Genomic DNA, 18,764 nt, shown 5'->3' with positions numbered 1-18,764 from the left:
AATCCATGTGGATACGATACTATCTTTGATTAGCAAGCATAATTTAAGTGGTGTTTTGCGCTCGTCAAATTTTGGCATCGTTGCCGGAGATTGGAAATTAATAGTCTTTGAAAATGTTTGTAGTGCTAATTTAGGAATTTTTATTTTATCTTATTTTATTTTTCCCTTTTTACGGTTCGTGTTCTTTGACTGTGTGCAGGTTATAGGTTATATTTATGCATGACTCGATCTTCTGGGAAAGAAGTGCTACCATACGAACTAGAGATAGAAAAATAACTATGACATCTGAGGAAGGAAAGAAATCTCACCGAGACTTTAGAGAAGGTTGGGCAATCCTCAACGAAAGAAACTATGGCTGGATATATTGATAATGTAGAGTTGGCTGCAAGAGAGGCAGCCTAGCAAAGAGAAAAGACTGTATGGGATGCTGAGGTAGCAGCTATTAGGGATGCACAGATTATCTATGAAGAGGAGAGGGCTCAGATAGTTGCTCATAATCAACCCTTGGGTGCAGACCAGTTCGGTAATATACCTCTCGGGCTTGGGAGATCACTTGGCGATTATGCTAGACTAGTTTACAACGAAGGATTATCAAGTGTGAGACCACCTCCAATTGCAGCTAACAATTTTGAGTTAAAGCAAGGGTTGTTTCCAACCCTTCAAAACTGTTGTGTCTTTAGAGGGAAGATGAATGAATATCCAAGTACACATTTGATGGACTTCGAGGAGATTATGAAAACCTTTCAATACAATGGTGTGTCGTGAGATGTAGTATACTTAAGGGCATTCCCCTTCACAATCAAAGATGACGCAAAGCAGTGGCTTCGAAGCATGCCCACATGATCAATTAGAACATGGGATGAGATGTCCAGAAAATTTCTTGATAAATATTTCTCATCGGCTAAGACGGGCAAGTTTAGAAAAAAAATCCATAACTGCTTCCAGAAAGAGACTGGAACTATTTTTGAAGCTTGGGAGAGGTTTAAGGAGATAGTCAGAAAGTGTCAACATAGTGGCATTGAACTCTTGATGCAACTCCAGGACTTTTGGGATGGATTGACAGTGGCCTTACGTAGAACATTGAGCAATGCAGCTGGAGGCCTGTTCATGAAGAAGAGTCCTGAAGAAATAGTTACAATTCTTAATGAGTTGTCTGAAGATGCAAATCAGTGGCCTACGAAGAGTGCTGAAAGAAGAAGATTAACTGGTGTTCATCAGATGGATGCTAATACATTTGTGCTAGTATAACTGGATAGGATGGCTAAAGAAATAAAGAAGCTGACCTTAGCTACAATACAAAGTGAGCCTCATGTAGTGTGTGATATTTGTAGAAAATGACACCCTACTCATGAGTGTCAAGCCTCAACTGAGGAAGTAAATGCTCTGGAAAATTACAATTTTAATGCAATGGGTATGAAGCTTCATGTTTTTTCATGGAGTTGACTTGGGAGTACCGCAAATGCATGGCAACAAAACAACCCAGATTTCAAGCACAAGGAGCTCATGGTTTTATAAATCAGCCAAGGCAGCAGTTTCAACCTCTACAGGCCAATCAGTCTGGTCTCAAAGATCTCATGAAGGCCTTCATTGTGAAAACTGTTGAACGATTTGAAGTACAAAGGGAAACAATTCGAAATTTAGAGAAGTAAGTGGGACTGATTGCAACAACATTGACTGAGAGGGTTCCAAGAACTCTCCATGCTGATACTAAGAGAAATCCCAAAGGAATGGTGAATGTTGTGACCTTGAGAAGCGGGCGAGTGTTGAAAGATCCCACTCTAATCCAAAAAGAGGTGATACCTGTAAAAGAAAGTGGGGAGCAACTGAAAAATGAAGTTGATAAGAAGAAAAAAGGAAAGAAGGGAGGTAAGAAAAAGAAAGGAGAAGAGAATTCGAGAAGGGAGGCACATGAAGAGAGCAGCACATTCCTTCTTTATCTTTTCCCCAAAAGTTGTATAGAGAAAAGCTGAACAAGCAGTTTGAGAGATATCTGGATATGCTAAAACAAGTTGATGTAAACTTACCATTCATAGAGGTGCTCTCACAAATACCGGCTTATGCCAAATTCTTGAAGGAGATTCTAACAACGAAGAGAAAAATAAAAGAAACCTCAGTAGTAAAGCTCACATAGCATCGCAATGCAATATTGCAAAACAAACTCCCATAAAAGTATGAAGATCCAGGGAGTTTTACTATACTTTCCTCTTTAGGCTCTCTTAATTTTCATAAGTCTTTATGTGATTCTGGTGTCTCAATTAATCTAATGCCTCTCTATTTAAAGGAAACTAGAGAATGAGATTGGAGAGATAAGGTCTGCACCAATATCGTTGCAGTTGGCAGATCAAACAACTATAATACCCGAGGGGATAGTGGAAAATATCTTAGTTCGGTTAGATAAGTTGGTATTTCTTGTAGATTTTATAGTGGTGATTATGGAGGAGAACAAGGTGGTCCCCCTCATCCTAGGAATACCATTCTTAGCAACGGGTAGAGAAATATTAGATATACATGAGAGAAAACGCATGCTTGGAGTGGCTGAGGAGACTGTGACTTTTCTGATGAGCGTAGAAAGGATGGTGAAAAGGAGAAGCCAACTGCAAGTATTGAATGTAAAGTGAAGGGTTTAAAAGAGAAGTTTGTAGTGTGTGAGAAAGATAAGTGTGGGGAGTACCCCAAGAAGGCTGAGAAGAAGTTGTCTACATGGATGTGTGCAAAATGGAGCCCGATTTTGACTCTGACCCCGACTAGATTTTTAGGGAAGTTTCCTTTACCTTATGCTTTTTAATTGTGTGTCATTGGGACATGCCACGACTTAAAGTGTGGGGTGGGGGATATATTTTTATGTATGTATGTATGTATGTATGTATGTATGTATGTATGTATGTATGTATGTAGGTTAGTGTTAGTTTTTGTTTTGTTAGTTTTAGTAGTTAGAGATACGAATTCGACAAAACATAAAAATTTTAAAATTTTCGATATTTCCCGACGATGGATATCATATCGATAGGTTTTGTTGAGGGATTGAAGTTGAAGGAAAAAGACAAAAATATTTTCTTTTGTAGTTAGTGTAATAATTTCCTCTTGGTTTTTCTTTCTGCGGCAGTTTTTTTCAAATGGTTTTGTTTGAACCGGGTGTAATTAGTTTTATTTTTATTAGTAGTAGGAAACCTTGTGCTGTGAGTTGAATTGGAAGCAATAGCTCTTGACTTTGTTATTCCTTTAGAATAGTGAGTGCTTTATTTGTGACGCTTAGACTTAGTTTTTAACTCTTGCATAAGTACCATAAATTGTATGATCTTAACTTTGCTTAACTGTTTTGACTAGGCCTTGTAGGAGTGATTTCGAGTAATGTGGATGTTATGGAGCTTATTCGAGCTATTTGGAGCTTTGAAGTCTCAATAAAAGCTCGAGGAAATAAGACGGTATAGCGTTCGGGGGTCCAGGACCTGCCTGGATATCAAAAAGCGAGTAAAAAAGGTTCAATCTGAGAAACCTCCACAGCCGCGGTGCATGGGGCGCCGCAACTGCCTAATTTCTGCTTCCAATCAAATTGCTAGTTCTCTGAAGATCTCCACTGCTGCCCCGCGTGGCATGTTGCCCCATGCGGAGCACATGTGCAATTTTTACAAAGCTAAAGTCCTATTTCGGCTTGGAGATGGTGGTTTCATCTAGGCTAGACACTACTTGGTATAAATACATGCAAAAACATTATTTTGTGGACTTTTTGACACAAAATTGACCTAACGAGGATAAGGAAGAGTTGGAGGAGGAAAAGCACAAGGATTTAATCTTTCCTTCCTCACTCGAGACCCGAGTTTGGATTGAATTTATGTTTTCCTTTATTTTAATTATATTTATGATAAATTACTCCATATATATGGAGTAGTTTACCTTAGGATTTGATGGATTTAGTGTATTGATATTTGTTTGTGGATTATAACTCTAGTTTTATGTATTCAAGCATTTTTGGATGATTTAATCGTTCCATTTATATTCACTTGTTCATGTAATCGAGAGAGGCATAACTTGTGATATCCTTGCATTATATTGTTGGTTGAGTTCATTAATTCTTCTAAGTAATCAAAAGAGACTTGTTGAATCATTGATTAAACCTAGTTAGACGGATAATCAAGAGAGGTTCTCTTAAAGACTAATGCACTACGCATTCTTGCATATCATCACAAAGCTTAAATTGGTTCATCTTGTGAGGTTGAGACTTAATCGAGAGAGGAGTTTCTACTAAACATTTGAACTAATAATTGAGTTAATTTGAGAGACTCACTTGAACATTAGAAGTAAATTATCTAGAGTTAGATCCCAAACAATTGTCTTGCACCGATCCTATCAAAACCCTATCTTCTCCCATCGATAACCTTCTTTGCTTATTCCTTGCTTCGATTGTCATTAGTCACTAGCTTTAAATTCTTAGTTAATTTTAGTATTAGTCACATATAACTCAACTATTGATCATCTTGGATAGCAATCAAGCTAGAAACTACAAGAAAACTACTTAACTCCAATCTCGGTGGATACGATATTATACTATTATATTTGGTTATCGAGCATAATTTAAGTGGTGTTTTGTGCTCGTCGGGGCATTGGTTCGACGGATTTTTTTATGTTTTCTTGTTGATAAATTTTCTCCTACCCGAGCACTTAATACATATAATATACACATCCCACACCATTCCCGCCTATGATTTTTATAACTACAAAGAAAACAAAAAAACTAGTCTACTATGACTAAAAAAAAAATGCTAAGCTACGAAAGCATTAAAAATTGGTTTGCCTCCCAACAAGCACATGATTTAACGTCGCGACACGACTCAATACATTTTTAAGCATCGGCCAAGTCTACCAAGGTCTTGTGATATGCAATGTCACCACCCCAATAATGTTTTACTCTTTGCCCATTTACCAAGAGGGTACCACTTAAGCTCATATCATGCAATTCCACCGCTCCATGAGGCCTCACACTTACCACCCCAAAAGGACATGCCCATCCAGACTTAAGCTTTTCGGGGAAAAGCTTCAACCTCGAATTAAACAAGAGAACTTCTTGACCTGGCTCAAACTCGCGATGCTGGATTTGCTTATCATGACACCTCTTAGTCTTTTCTTTATACAATTTTGCTTTTTCATACGCATGCAACAGAAACTCATAAAGCTTGTTAAGTTGTAATAACCTCTTCTTGCCGGCTAAGTCCATATCAATATTTAGCTTTTTAATCGCCCAATAAGCTTTGTGTTCAAGCTCGACGGGCAAGTGTCACGCCTTCCCATAAACTAACTTATACAGAAATGTATATGTGGGGGTCTTGTATGCAGTTCGATACGCCCATAATGCATCGTCAAGCTATCCCGCCTAGTCCTTCCTATTTCAACATACTGTTGTCTCTATAATTTGCTTCACTTTAATGTTTGATACTTCCACTTGACCACTCGTTTGGGGATGATAGGCAGTGACAACCTTGTGCTTAATTCCATACTTTGCTAGAACGTTATTCAACAATTTTTTATAGAAGTGAGTTGCTCCGTCACTTATTAGCACTCGTTGAGTCTTGAGGCGTATGAAGATGTGCTTCTGTACAAAGTTTACCACTACATTTGCGTCATTAGTAGGAAGAGCCATGGCCTCCACCCATTTAGACATGTAGTTGACTACCAACAAGATGTACCTATGACCAGTAGAGTATGGGAATGGTGCCATGAAATCAAACCCCCAAACTTCAAAGATCTCTACTGCTAGAATATTTTGCAAAGGCATCTCGTGATTGTTCGCGTTCTTTGGCACCTGTCACACTTTATAACAAAGGAGTGTGCATCCTTACACAATTCTAGCCAATAGAAAACCAATTGCAGCACTTTTTGGGAAGTTCTGTCCCCACCATGATGACCTCCATATGGACAAGCATGATAGTCATGCAATATTGCATTCATCTCCTCCGCAGGAACACTCCTTCGTACCAAATTCTTATAGAGGAATGGCTCATCCCACTTGTAGAGCCTCACATCATGCATAAATCTTCTTCTATTATCGGGTCTCAATTATGGTTGCATCACCCCACTTGCAATAAAATTCACGCAATTTGCATACTACGGGGCTTCACTTGAGGTGATTGCCAATAACTGCTCATCTGCAATTGTTTCCTTAATCGAACCACCCTTAGCCACATGGTTCCGATTTTCTAATCTAGACAAGTGATCAGTCACTTTATTCTCTGTTCCTTTTCGATCTCGGATCTCCAAGTCCAATTCTTGCTAAAGGAGGACCCATCGAATTAGCCTCGGCTTGGCGTCTCTCTTTTCAAACAAGTACCTTATAGCTGAGTGATTTGTGTAGACGATGGCTTTGGTTCCAATTAGATAGGATCTGAACTTGTCAAATACCCACACCACTGCAAACAACTCTTTTTCAGTAACAATGTAGTTCATCTGGGCTAGATTCAAAAACAATTTCTCGTAATAAATGGTGTGAAAATTTGTATCCCTCTTTTGACCTAAAACAACTCCGATTGATATGTCGCTCACATCACACATCAACTCAAATGGTTGCGCCCAATCCGGGGTAATGATTATTGGCACAGTCACCAATCTTCCCTTCAGCTCCTCAAATTCTTTCAGACAGGCATCATCTAACTTGAAGGGGATATATTTCTCAAGAAGCCTACACAGAGGATAAGAAATTTTTGAAAAATCTTTAATGAAACAACTATAAAAACTTGCATGGCCCAAGAAACTGCGAATGCCCTTGACGGATATCGGTGGGGGAAATTTTTCAATCACCTCCACCTTTGCTTTGTCCACCTGAAAATCATTTTTGGACACCTTGTGTCACAAGACTATACCTTCACGTACCATGAAATGGCACTTTTTTCCAGTTTAGCACCAAGTTTGTCTTTTCACACCTAGCAAATACTTTATCAAGGTTCATTAAACAATTATCCAAAGAACACCCAAACAAAGAAAAATCATCCATGAACACTTCTACAAATCTTTCAACCATGTCAGTAAAAATAGCCATCACACACCTTTGAAAAGTCGCAGGTGCATTACAGAGACCAAAAGGCATTCTGTTAAACGCATATGTGTCATAGGGACGCATAAATGTAGTTTTCTCTTGGTCCTCTAGGGCTATAGAAATCATATTATACACCGAATAGACATCTAGGAAACAGTAGTATTCCTGTCCAACTAATCTATCAAGCATTTGATCAATAAAGTGGTCTATTCGGGTGGCATTGTTTAATTTTCTATAATCTATGCAAATTCTCCACCCAGTCACAGTTTTTTAGGGAATCAGGTCATTATTTTAATTAACCACTACGGTCATCTCCCATTTCTTAGGCACACATTGGATGAGTCTTACCCATTTGCTATTACAATACCTGTATCAAGCCCCTTAATCACTTCTTTTATTACCACCTCTTTCATGATTGGATTTAGGCGGCGTTGTTGCTATATACTTGGCTTGTGCCCTTCCTCCATGAGGAATTTATGCATGCAGAAGGCTGTACTAATGCCTCTAATGTCAGATTGTCCACCCAATTGCTCGCTTGTGCTCACATAGCACTCTTAGCAGCTTTTGCTTCCAGCAATTTAGACAAGTCAGAAGAAACAATAACATGGAGAATGTCAGAACCACCCAAATAAGCATATTGAAGGTGAGGGGGCAAGGGTTTAAGTTCCAATTTGTGAGCTTCTTCAATCAACGGCTTTAGAGGAAGCCCATTTGGCCTATTTAGGGGCCCAAAGGGATTTAATCCATGCATGTAGTCACATGATGCATCTAGTATATGCATCATCATCTCAACCTCATCTCAACCTCATCATCAATCTCCAAGCTATCAAAGAACATGAGTACTATCTCCAGAGAATCGTCTAGATATAGACTCGTGTCGATACTTTTCTCATCTACCTCCGCAACAGATATTATTAGGAGCTCCTCATAAAGGCGGGGAAGGTGGATCACCTTGAAGACATTAAAAAATGCTTACTCGTTATCCACTATCATAATCATTTTCCCTCTCTCACTTTAATAACTGCATCACCTGTAGCCAAGAAAGGTCATCCCAATATGATTGGAACTTGTTTATCAGCCTCATAATATAAGATAGTGAAGTCTGCTGGGAAGATGAATTTCATAATTTGCAGCAACACATCTTCAATCACTGCTTCAGGGTAGGCTATGGACCAATCAACTAGTTGCAACATAACAGTGGTTGGTCTTGGAGCTCCCACACTCAATTGCTTGAACAAGGACAAGGTCATCAGATTAATTCTCGCCTCCAAATCATAAAGGGCACTACCCACATCGATATTACCAATCCGCACTAGGATGGTGAAGCTACAAGGATCCTTAAGCTTTTGATGAAACTTGTTTTGGACCCTTGAAGTACACTCCTCAGTAAGTAGGACTGTCTCTAACTCAGTAAATCTTCTCTTGTGAGCCACTATATCTTTGATGTACTTAGCATACTATGGAATTTCGTGAAGTACATCTACCAGTGGAATATTCAATTGAATTTGGCTGAACAAAGAGAGAAATTTGTTGAACATGCGATCATCATTCCTCTCTTGCAATCTTTGGGGGAAACGTGGTGGTGGCCTTGAAGTATTCACCGGCTTTGAACTTGAATCATTTTTATTTGACTCATGTGTTACTTTATGAATCAACTCCCACTTAGGTATTGGCTTATCATTTCTCTTCTTTGGCACGTATTCTAATTCCCTCCTATTTCTTAGTGTAACTGCATTAACTTGAGGGTTCTTCTATGCATCACTGGGAAGAGCGCATGCAGGCCTAGTATTTTGATTTGACGCTAACTGTCCCATTTATCTGTTAAGATTTCTGAAATCGGTCCTGAGTTGTTGATTATCAAGCAACAACTTCTTCAACAAGTCATTCGTACTCTCTTCTTTTTGCTGGGTGACTTCTCAGGTTGATTAAAATTTTCGTGGGGCCTATAGATTTTGAGTTGTCTGATTTCCACCCCAGGAGAAGTTAGGATGATTCTTCCAATTTGGATTGTAAGTGTTCCCATATTGTACATGCTGAATTATCGGACCTCTACTTTGTTGCCCCACATAGTATATAGATTTATGATTCGTGGGGCACATGTCACTCGTGTGACTTTCACCACACAATTCGCTGTAAGTAGACATCTATTGTACATGTTGCATTTGTTGTGTTTGGTGCATTGTCATTCTATTCATCTGATTTGCTAATTTGCTATATCTGCTCTCATGGATGAGAAGTAATTAAGCTCAATTACACCGGCTGCTTTCTGTTTAAGTGTTCTTCTTGATTCCCCATCTCCTTGCAAATTATGATCATTAGTAGTGAAGTTGTTTAGTAGGAGCTGGATTTCACTATACGGCCTTGCCATGCAACTAACCCTACAAGCTGAGTCAAGATTCATCTTTGATGTCTCGTCTAACCCACCAACAAAAGTGTGCCCCAACATCTCATCAGCCTAACACTGATGCGGGCAGTCATTGAGTAGCTTCTTGTATCTTTCCCAAACTTGACGAAGACTCTCTCCATCCCATTGTTGGAACCCAAGAATCTGGCTCCTCAATGAAATTGACGTTTTAGTGGGAAAAAACTTGATTAAGAACTTTCTTGCTAGACCATCCCAAGTGTGGATCAAGTTCGTGGCTCCTTTTGCAACCATTCCTTGGCTTCCCCCAGCAGTGAAAACGGGAATAGTGTCAGCCTGACGTAGTCCTTGGAAATGTTAGGATAATTGTAAGTATCCATAATTTCCAAGAAGTTTTGAATGTGCCACTGCGGGTCTTCATGTGACCGACCATCATATTTCCCTTTGGACCGAAACAGCTGCATCACATACTGTTTGAGTTCAAAGTGACCCGTGATTTTAGGCTTCACAATAGCATGAGTCATATTAGCAAGATTGGGCCTTGCGGCTTCTGTCACCGGACGCTCTTCATTACCTTCCATCTCTAATGGATGTGGTTGAACTATGATGTCCAAATCTCTTTCTATTCTAGTCATAGCTTCGACTTCCCTCCTCACCCTGTGAAGTGTTCGTTCAATATCAGGATCAAGAGGAAGAAGGTTTTTTGGGCTTCTACTCATCCGCATTCAAGAGAAGAGCCTGCGTTAACACACAAACAAGGTAAACGGAAAATTTAAACTTGAACATATAACTAATAAAAGCTTAACTTAGACAAATAGCTAATTTCTAAGTCCCCGACGACGACGTCAAAAACCTGTTGCGACTAAACACACTCACGCAAATATACGTGGTCGTCAAGTAATAGAGTAGTGAGTAGAGTATCTTTCACATGGAGACTCATGATAAGCTTTTGAATGATTCAAACTCAAATAACTTATCGATTCAAGATATTTCTCACAAAATGTGTAAATGACTAATTTGCTACCTAAGAAACTAACAAGCAATGAAATAACTAGAAATCAACCACAACACTTAAGAAATTTTGGATAAAAATCAGTAGGAGGGGATATTCTAGGGTCATAGGCTAGTTAAGAATCTTGTTGCGTTCTTGGCTTAATGACTCATTGATTTATCTGGATTGTTGATTGACATAGTTGATATTACTCATAAGAATATGTCGAGTTCTTACTCTCCTATTCAAGATCTTTAATGCCTATATGTCTATGCAAATAAAACTAACAAGAATGCATTTACAATTCCTGTATTTCAACAAAGCAAGACAATTCCGGTATATTTCTATCCTTATTGAAAATTTGTTCCCTGATGCCCGAATTCAAGAACTTGCTCTATTTAATCCTATATGCAATCTAGAATTCCCACTTTCGAGTTCAACTCTAAATTCATCGATAGTATTTCACTGTTAGCTACTCAATAAAATAATTAAAAACAGAATTAAATAAACAACCTAATATGATAACATCAATATTCATGCACAACCCATGACCCCAGAATAATACGGTTCTTAGAGACTTAAGTTCATAGAATCATCAAAATTAATGTTTTCAAACATAAAACCAATGAACAATGGAGAAATATTGGAAGAGTTGATCAAATTCATGCTCTCGAGTGTTTCGTACTTTTGTTTTTCTCTCAATATCACGTCCTACTCCCCAAAATAGATTTAGGTTGGCTTTTATATGAGTTGGGGCGTCTTGGAGGCCAAAAACCCGAGTCCCAGTCGAAACAAGACAAATTCGTGTCACCAGCGCCCAGGCAGCGTGGGGCGCTGGCCCTGGTGCTGGACTTCTTCAGCATACTATTTTGTCTACACCAGGTAGCGACCCACACTGCCTGTGGCGCTCAACTGGGCACTTTTGTCTTTTCTTCCCATTTTTCCTCCGACTCGCGCACTTTCGTCCCAAATCGCATCTGAATGATTCTTACACATATAAAGACCACAAATTAGCACAAATCATTATATGATAAATCGAAAATCTACAAGACATGAGCATAATGCGAGGTAATATACATCAATATATGCATACATTAAGCCGAATATCAACAAGACCCCAAAAGGAATAAAAAAATAATGCCTCTCACTCATTTTTAATTTTTAAAATTTAGGACACAACCTGAGGTCTTAATTTAAAGAATTAAATGGGTATTCAATTAAAATCATGGATTAAAGCTTAAATCAAGGGAATGAATCAAAAGGAAATACTTAGCTTATGGTTTATACATCCCCATGGAAGTAACTTGAAGAACATCCTTGAATTCTCCAAATCCCAAACTTTCAAGATGAGAAAAACTCTAACAACATTAATAGCCAAAAATGCTCATTATTTTGCCTCATTTATTATGCCAACCAATCCCTAACCTAGGTTTTCATGCCTCCAATTGATTCCTAGTGAAATAGCAGTCAAGGTAGGCTTTTGAATCCCTCCATTTGACCTTATAATGAAGGAGATATGTTAGTTTCAATATTTGGAAATAGTGCAAATTTTTAAATACGAATTCAGTCACAATTTTGTAATTAATCTGAAAAATCGAGCAACCCAATTCTTATTAAGATGACCATAAATTCCTCAGACGATGTAGAAACTTGATGACTTCAGTTGTTATGGTTCCAAAATTATGATACGGATATAATGGTTTAGTCGAAACATGAATCAAAGGCCATTTGCGCAATATTGTAACCTTTATGCTCAAATCAATGTCGAAATTGAAACAATCACCCTATAGCCCAAACTTATCTAAAACTCATCGGAATTTAACCAAACTTTGTGGACATGTCCAAAATCAGCATACAAACTTATTGGAATAATTAAAACCCGATTTTGACTCCGTTTATTTAGAATTCAAACCTTGCTCGACTCTTCCAGCTTAAAGCTTCTAAAACGAGAATCATTTTTCCAAATCAATCCTGAACCACTCGAAAATCTAAACCACCCATACATGCAAGTTTTAATACATAATATGAAGATACTCAAAGTCTCAAATAATCGAATGGAATGCTAAAGCTCAAAACGACCGGTCGTATCGTTATAATGAGTTTCCTGACTTGGGATATGACCGTTGATTTGGTATTGCCTATTACTTATTCCATTTGAGGAGGTATCCTATAATTGATAACTTTTTGGTAATTGTTCAGTTCTAGACCGTATTATTTTCCTTTATGTGTTCTCACTCTTTACTTACCATGTTTCATACTTGTCTACCTTATTATAATTGATTTATTGGACCACTAGTAAGTGTCAATGTCGACCCCTTGTCAGTACCTCTTCGAAGTTAGGCTAGATACTTACTAGTTACGCGTTGATTTTTATATTCACACTACATTTCTGCATTAAATATGCAGGTATCGAGGCATGTATATTAGATGGTCATCTTGGCGCATTGGCGCTGCTACTGAGGGGACTTTATGGTGAGCTGCATTCTACGCTACTATTCGCAGCACACAGAGTCTCCATCTTATTCAGTTATTATATCTTGTCTATTTTATATTCCAGACAAATGTTGTGGTAATGTTGTATTATTCTAGAAGATGCTTATCCTCTTGTGACACCGGGTTTTGGGGGGTCCTAGTGGATGTTCATTGTTTTATTTCATGTTATTATTGTCACATCACTTTATAATTTATTTTTATTCGGAAATTTGCAAGCTAGATTTTATTCTATTTCATTAATGGAATTTTTTATTTTAAAAAAAATAAAATGGCTAGTTAAGTGGAAGTTCACGTGTTGGCTTGCCTAATAGCATAGTTGAATGCCATCACGACCTATTATGGGATTTGAGTCGTGACAGCTTGGTATCAGAGCGCTAGGTTCACTTAGGTTTCACGATCCATGAGCAAGTCGAGTACAGTCTTGCGGATTTGTACATAGACGTCTGTACTTATCTCCGAGAGGCTACAGGGTTGTTAGGAGAACTTTCCTTCTTTATTCCTTGTCGTGCGGTTTGATTTCATTGAATCTTATGTCTTTATTTCCTTCCTACTCATTCTTATAGGATGTTGAGCGGCTATTATCAATTGGGCATCAAGGGGTTGTAGTGGTGCTGTAGATGAGGTTTTGTCACCTTGTGGAGGGCTGTTATTGTTACACCCCATGTTTTCGTATGTACGGGTATGTCGTAAGTCAATTGATGTAAGCATAAGATCATGTTTGAAAAGTTTATAAAGTTAGTTAATCATGTTATTGTGGAGGTTATAAATATTTAATATCACGAATGCCATGTACAAAGAGAGTTGGAAGTCTTAGAAGGTAAACGAATTGAAGAAAATAAGTTTCGTCGAAAGTCGACAAGTTGGGAATGTTATAACATGCACTTTTGGGGTGAGACTATGGTGATTAAGATTATAAGGAGGTTTTCTTATGAGTTATTTTAGTCGTATGTTAGTCGTGTATTATATTTTGAAGCCAAACAAGTTTTGGAACAAAACATGGCAAAGGTCATCACAAGTTACATTCATAAATTTGCTTAAAATTAGTTCAAATGTAGCTGATCGTTAACTTGGAATTACAGGGTGATCAACCTACCAAATTGAAGATCTATGAGTCTAGTTTGTAACGCATTAAACCATGCATCAATATGATATCGGAGTAGAGAGATATTCACATTTTTGTAAGACTGCAGAAGCAGCTCCAAGTGGGACCCACTTAGGTGGTGGTCCACCTACTTCACTTTAAAAACAATTTGAACGACCTTTATTTTTCATTTTTCGAACCAACCTCGTCCCTAACCTCATTCTAACCCTCCTAAATATATACCATAAGGTTTTTAAGTGATTCCAAAGTGATTACACCATATTTCAACATCAAAAGTTAGTTCTAGTGAAGAACAACTCCTAATAATTGAGGATAATTGTGGGCTGTATTTGGCTGAAATTTCAAGTTGTTGCTACTGTCTAAGGTGACTATAACATCCTAATAATTGTGCTTAAGCTTTCTTGTTTTTTGGTTAAGTTGTTAGGTTGATAAATTACAAGATAGTGCTTGGATTAGCTTGAGATGTTTTTGTTCTTGATGGATTGATTTGAAAGTTGCTCTTATGAACTTTAAGTGGCTGGAAATTATGGAAAATAAGTTGGCTATGATATTGTTAGTATTATTATGTTGGTTTACACGTCAACCTTATTGAGGAAATTGGTAACTAGAAAAGGAAATGGCTATAAAGCACTTGTAAGTTGTCGACAATGATATTATCTTGTGTTGGGCTATTTCGGGTAACTTTAAAATTGAGTAGAAGGATGGAAATCCATGATATCTTACTAGGTTCAATAATGAATGATAATGGGGTTGAACTGTGCTAAAGGGATTCAATCCTAGCTTGCCGCTCGTCGTGATATGTTGATGACTTGTTAATGAAACATTTTGTACCCTATTGTTGATGTTGTTCTTATTGAAATGCTCTGGTTGTTGTTGTTGGTATATGGTATTGGAGGAGGTCCTAGTTACAGGGGAGATGCTGCCCAAATTTACATAAACGAGCTACTAGTTTAAGTTGCGAACTTAGCCTTTACTCAACACAAATTCTGAATCTCCTTATGCTATGGCAGATTGAGTTGAGTTGTTTGAAGAGTTGATTGGATGGTATTAAGGACTCAACAGAGTAATGGTATGTTAAGTCTAAACCTTTCCTTCATTTTGGCATGATCCCATAACTATATATGTTTAATAACAAGACATAAAGAGAAGTTCGTATTCTTAACTTATGTACATTATCGTAGCTCATAAGTTACAGTATCCTTCCTTATAGAGACATTATATTCAGTTAAGTATTTTCTTCTTCGAGTTAAGAGATCATAGGGTCTATATATTTACAGTATTATAGTATTTTCACCACCATCGAGCTATAATCAGGGGGCAGGCCCCTATTGAACAACCTCTGATCAGATGGTAAGTTATATACCGAGCCTACTGTGGTCGAGCGCCTATGAGCGAGCCTAGAATGGCCGAGATACAGAGCCTAGTATTGTTGAGCCCCTAAGAGTGAGCCTACCATGACAGAGCAGTAAGACATACCGAGCCTTATAGGGCCAAACAACTATTTTACTTACTATTTGAGAGAGATGAGTGATTATCACCATGTAAGCTATTTTCAAATTATATTTGACTCCAAAGTACTTTCAGTTATTATATTATCAGTTTAGTTTTGGCTTTCAATTATTATGTTACCTTTCATACTAGGTACATTATTTTGTACTAACGTCCATTTTGCTGGGGATGCTACATTTCACGCCTGCAAGTCCTGATAGACAACTGGATAGACCTTCCCAGTAGACAAAGTCAAACATCAGCTTGGTTAGTAAGCTCAACTTCCTCGGAGTTACCAACTCTATACCCCGGAGTCTATTTTATATATATAGGTTTGATGGGTAGGTCGAGACCCTGTCCCAACCATGATACAGTTTAGTTATCCCTAGAGGCTTGTAGAAGAGTCTTGTACATTTTTTATATCAGTATTGTGGATTAAGAGCCCTATGTAGATATTTAGTTTGGTATTGCTGGTTGTAGACGTTATTTTCAGATGATTCAGAATATGGCCTCATCAGCCTAAGTTGAAGGTTACCCCTCCAGAGTTCACAGTTACAGAGTGGTAAGCTTGGGGCAATTATGGCACCGGGTGCCGGCCACGCCTCTTCGGGTTTGGGGCATGACAAAACTTGGTCTCAAAGCAATTCTATCCTAGGGGGTCCACAAGCCGTGTATAGTAGAGCCTTGTTTATATATGTGTTGTGCACCACATTATAAAAACATGAACCTACAAGGCATTTAAGAGTCTCTCACTCTTCTTTCAAATCCTAATCGTGCTATAGAGTTGAGTCATAAGAGTTGGAGCCAAGACTTATATTCGCTGACGATATAGAGATGATTTAAATTAGAAAGATTACAGTTAGCCACAGGGCTAATACAACTGCAGGTGAGGGCATTAGCATAGAGAGAATGCATGGCGATGTGGCCCTGTTTAAGGACTTATTAGATCAAGCATACTAGATAGTGTACTCTAGAATGGTACAATCAAATATGAATATTAGAACGTTTAGAAATATCATAAGACATGTAGTGGAATCCTAGACGCGATAAATATTTACCTTAGTATGCCTCTCACTCCTAATAAAAAGAGAATATTAGGTGGCACGAAGATCTAGTGGATGGAGCAATGGAAGCAAAAGAAAAAGTGAAAGAATATTTTGTTGAAGTTTTCATAATAAAGTGATAGACAGAAATGTTAGTAGGAGAATAAAAAGAGAGTAAATGAAGCATTATAAGTAAGATATGATAAATGGGTAATAAAAGTTAATTAGACTATGACAGGATGATAGAGTCTATAGTCAAGTGAAGGAAAAGACAAGAGGTGACAGACGTTGAGACAATAAAACTATATAAGCCATAAAGTCATACCCTCGCTTTGAGAAATGAGTTGGTGACTACAACGTGATTACTAGAAGGCTAATTTAGGCCCCAGGAGTAATAAAGATCGGCATGGGCTAGTAAACTAGATAATACCGAACATGAATTAGGGACTAGAGGATTTGATAATAGTCGACATCATCGAAATTTCAGAAACCGTGATCCGGTAATAATAGAATGGATGACAGAAGAATTACCTTCAAAGGTCATTCTGGAAGACGCATCCCTAAAGCAAGCACTGTGAGGGTAGTTAAGCTTAAGGGACTAAGTGTGCTAGTTACACTAGGTGTCACCCTCGCACGTAAGAAATTTAGTTATCTCTGGTACAAGAAGGTTTATTGCCAGGCGAGTAAGGGTCATAAAACAAAAATGGAAAGACGCCGAAGATGAAGAGGTAAAACATCTGCCATGGAAAACTTCAGAGCATTAAATGGTAGTACTCTCGTAAAGGGGGGAAGATTGTGTGATATGGTATTAAGTTGGAGTTAAGTAGTTCAACTAACTATGGAATAATAAAGGAAGAATGTGACAAAAATGTGAAAGGGATGAGACTGCGCTTATTCAAATCATACAGATATGTTAGGATCCCAAAACATTATGCATGCATGATGCCGGGGAGAGGCAGTAAGGGTTCCCGGCCCGGATGTTATTGATAAATAAGTGAGAATGGACCAGCCAGTAGTTAGTAGTTGCTTCAGGAAGAGCCTAGTTATGGATAAACAAAAGGTCATAGATAAATAAATTGATCGTGCAAAATAAATATAGTGAACCCCAACATAGGTAATTCAGTCTCACAGATACAAGATTCATAATCCTTGAGAAATATTCAGATAAGAGTTGTGGTAGTTAATGGTACTGTATAAGTGTTACGGATATAAAAAAAGAGTTCCATTGGGGAGACAATCAAACTTTGAGTTCGGAAGTAACCATATGAGCACAAGCGAACTGAGGTAAGTAGCTAAGAATAATTATAAGAGAGTAGGAACATTGAACATTTTGTGGGGTATATGATGTAATAAGCTCGCAGTTTTACAAGAGTCAGAGGGTATTCCCTAAGTGCTACAATAAAAGACTAGCTGTGGAAATAAGGAAGAAGGTTTCAACCTAAGCATAGTAACATGAAGAAGAAATGGTCTTGTAACAATAGTCTCACTACAACATTGTATGCACTCTATAAGAAAGTGGCACCTATCGTGGCTAATGAACAAGAAGTAAAAAAAATCAAAAGTAATATTCGTGATCATATGAGTTGCACGAAATTCCAATATATGTGGGCACCAAGATAAGACTAATTATTCATGCAACAAGTGCCAGAAAGGCCAAGATAAGTAATTATTGACATTTAAAGACAACTGAGAAGACACAAAAGGAATTATTCGATCTATGACCCAGAGTTAGTTATGTTACGATCGCACGTAAGATTTCAGATTATTATTCATGCAACATATATGTTGATATTCTTATAGTTATAGGAGACTCCGGTATAAGTTAAAAGAAAGAATTGAGTCTACGTCAAAGACAAAGGCTGGATTTGTTAGAAGGTTATATCATGGATGTTCCATATCATCCATGAAAGGCTAAAGTAATAACTAATAACCTGAGCCGTAGATCCGAAGATAGATTAAGCCTGTTTAAAGGCTAAGAGAGAAGAGGAAACTAACGAGGTATGTTGGGACCAAACACACTCACGCAAGTATATGTGGTCGTCAAGTAATAGAGTAGTGAATAGAGTATCGTTCCCACGAGGACTTATGATTAACTTTTGACTAATTCAAACTCAAATAGCTTATCGATTCAAGCGATTTCTTGTAAAATAGATAATTGTCTAATTTACTACCTAAAGACTATCAAGTAATGAAACACTAGAAATTAACACACCACTTAAATAGTTTTAAATAACAATCAATGGGAGATAATATTCCAGGGTCAC

The 18,764-nt window shown here is 37.8% G+C and overlaps 1 protein-coding gene and 1 non-coding gene across 2 annotated transcripts; both read right to left on the bottom strand.

Annotated features, from left to right (window-relative positions):
* Positions 1-912: 912 nt before the first annotated feature.
* On the bottom strand, positions 913-1,019 carry LOC117274767 (small nucleolar RNA R71). The gene has a single exon (XR_004504959.1). It is a non-coding gene; the product is annotated as a small nucleolar RNA R71 (small nucleolar RNA).
* A 3,818-nt stretch (positions 1,020-4,837) lies between these two features.
* Positions 4,838-5,209, bottom strand: LOC138908051 (uncharacterized). Its single transcript, XM_070198687.1, has one exon. The coding sequence runs from the start codon at positions 5,207-5,209 to the stop codon at positions 4,838-4,840; it is 372 nt and encodes a 123-aa protein (XP_070054788.1).
* Between the last annotated feature and the right edge of the window lie 13,555 nt (positions 5,210-18,764).

This window comes from Nicotiana tomentosiformis, chromosome 3, assembly GCF_000390325.3.
Source record: "Nicotiana tomentosiformis chromosome 3, ASM39032v3, whole genome shotgun sequence".
Lineage (NCBI taxonomy): Eukaryota > Viridiplantae > Streptophyta > Magnoliopsida > Solanales > Solanaceae > Nicotiana > Nicotiana tomentosiformis.
This window is presented reverse-complemented; position numbering and strand designations above follow the sequence as displayed.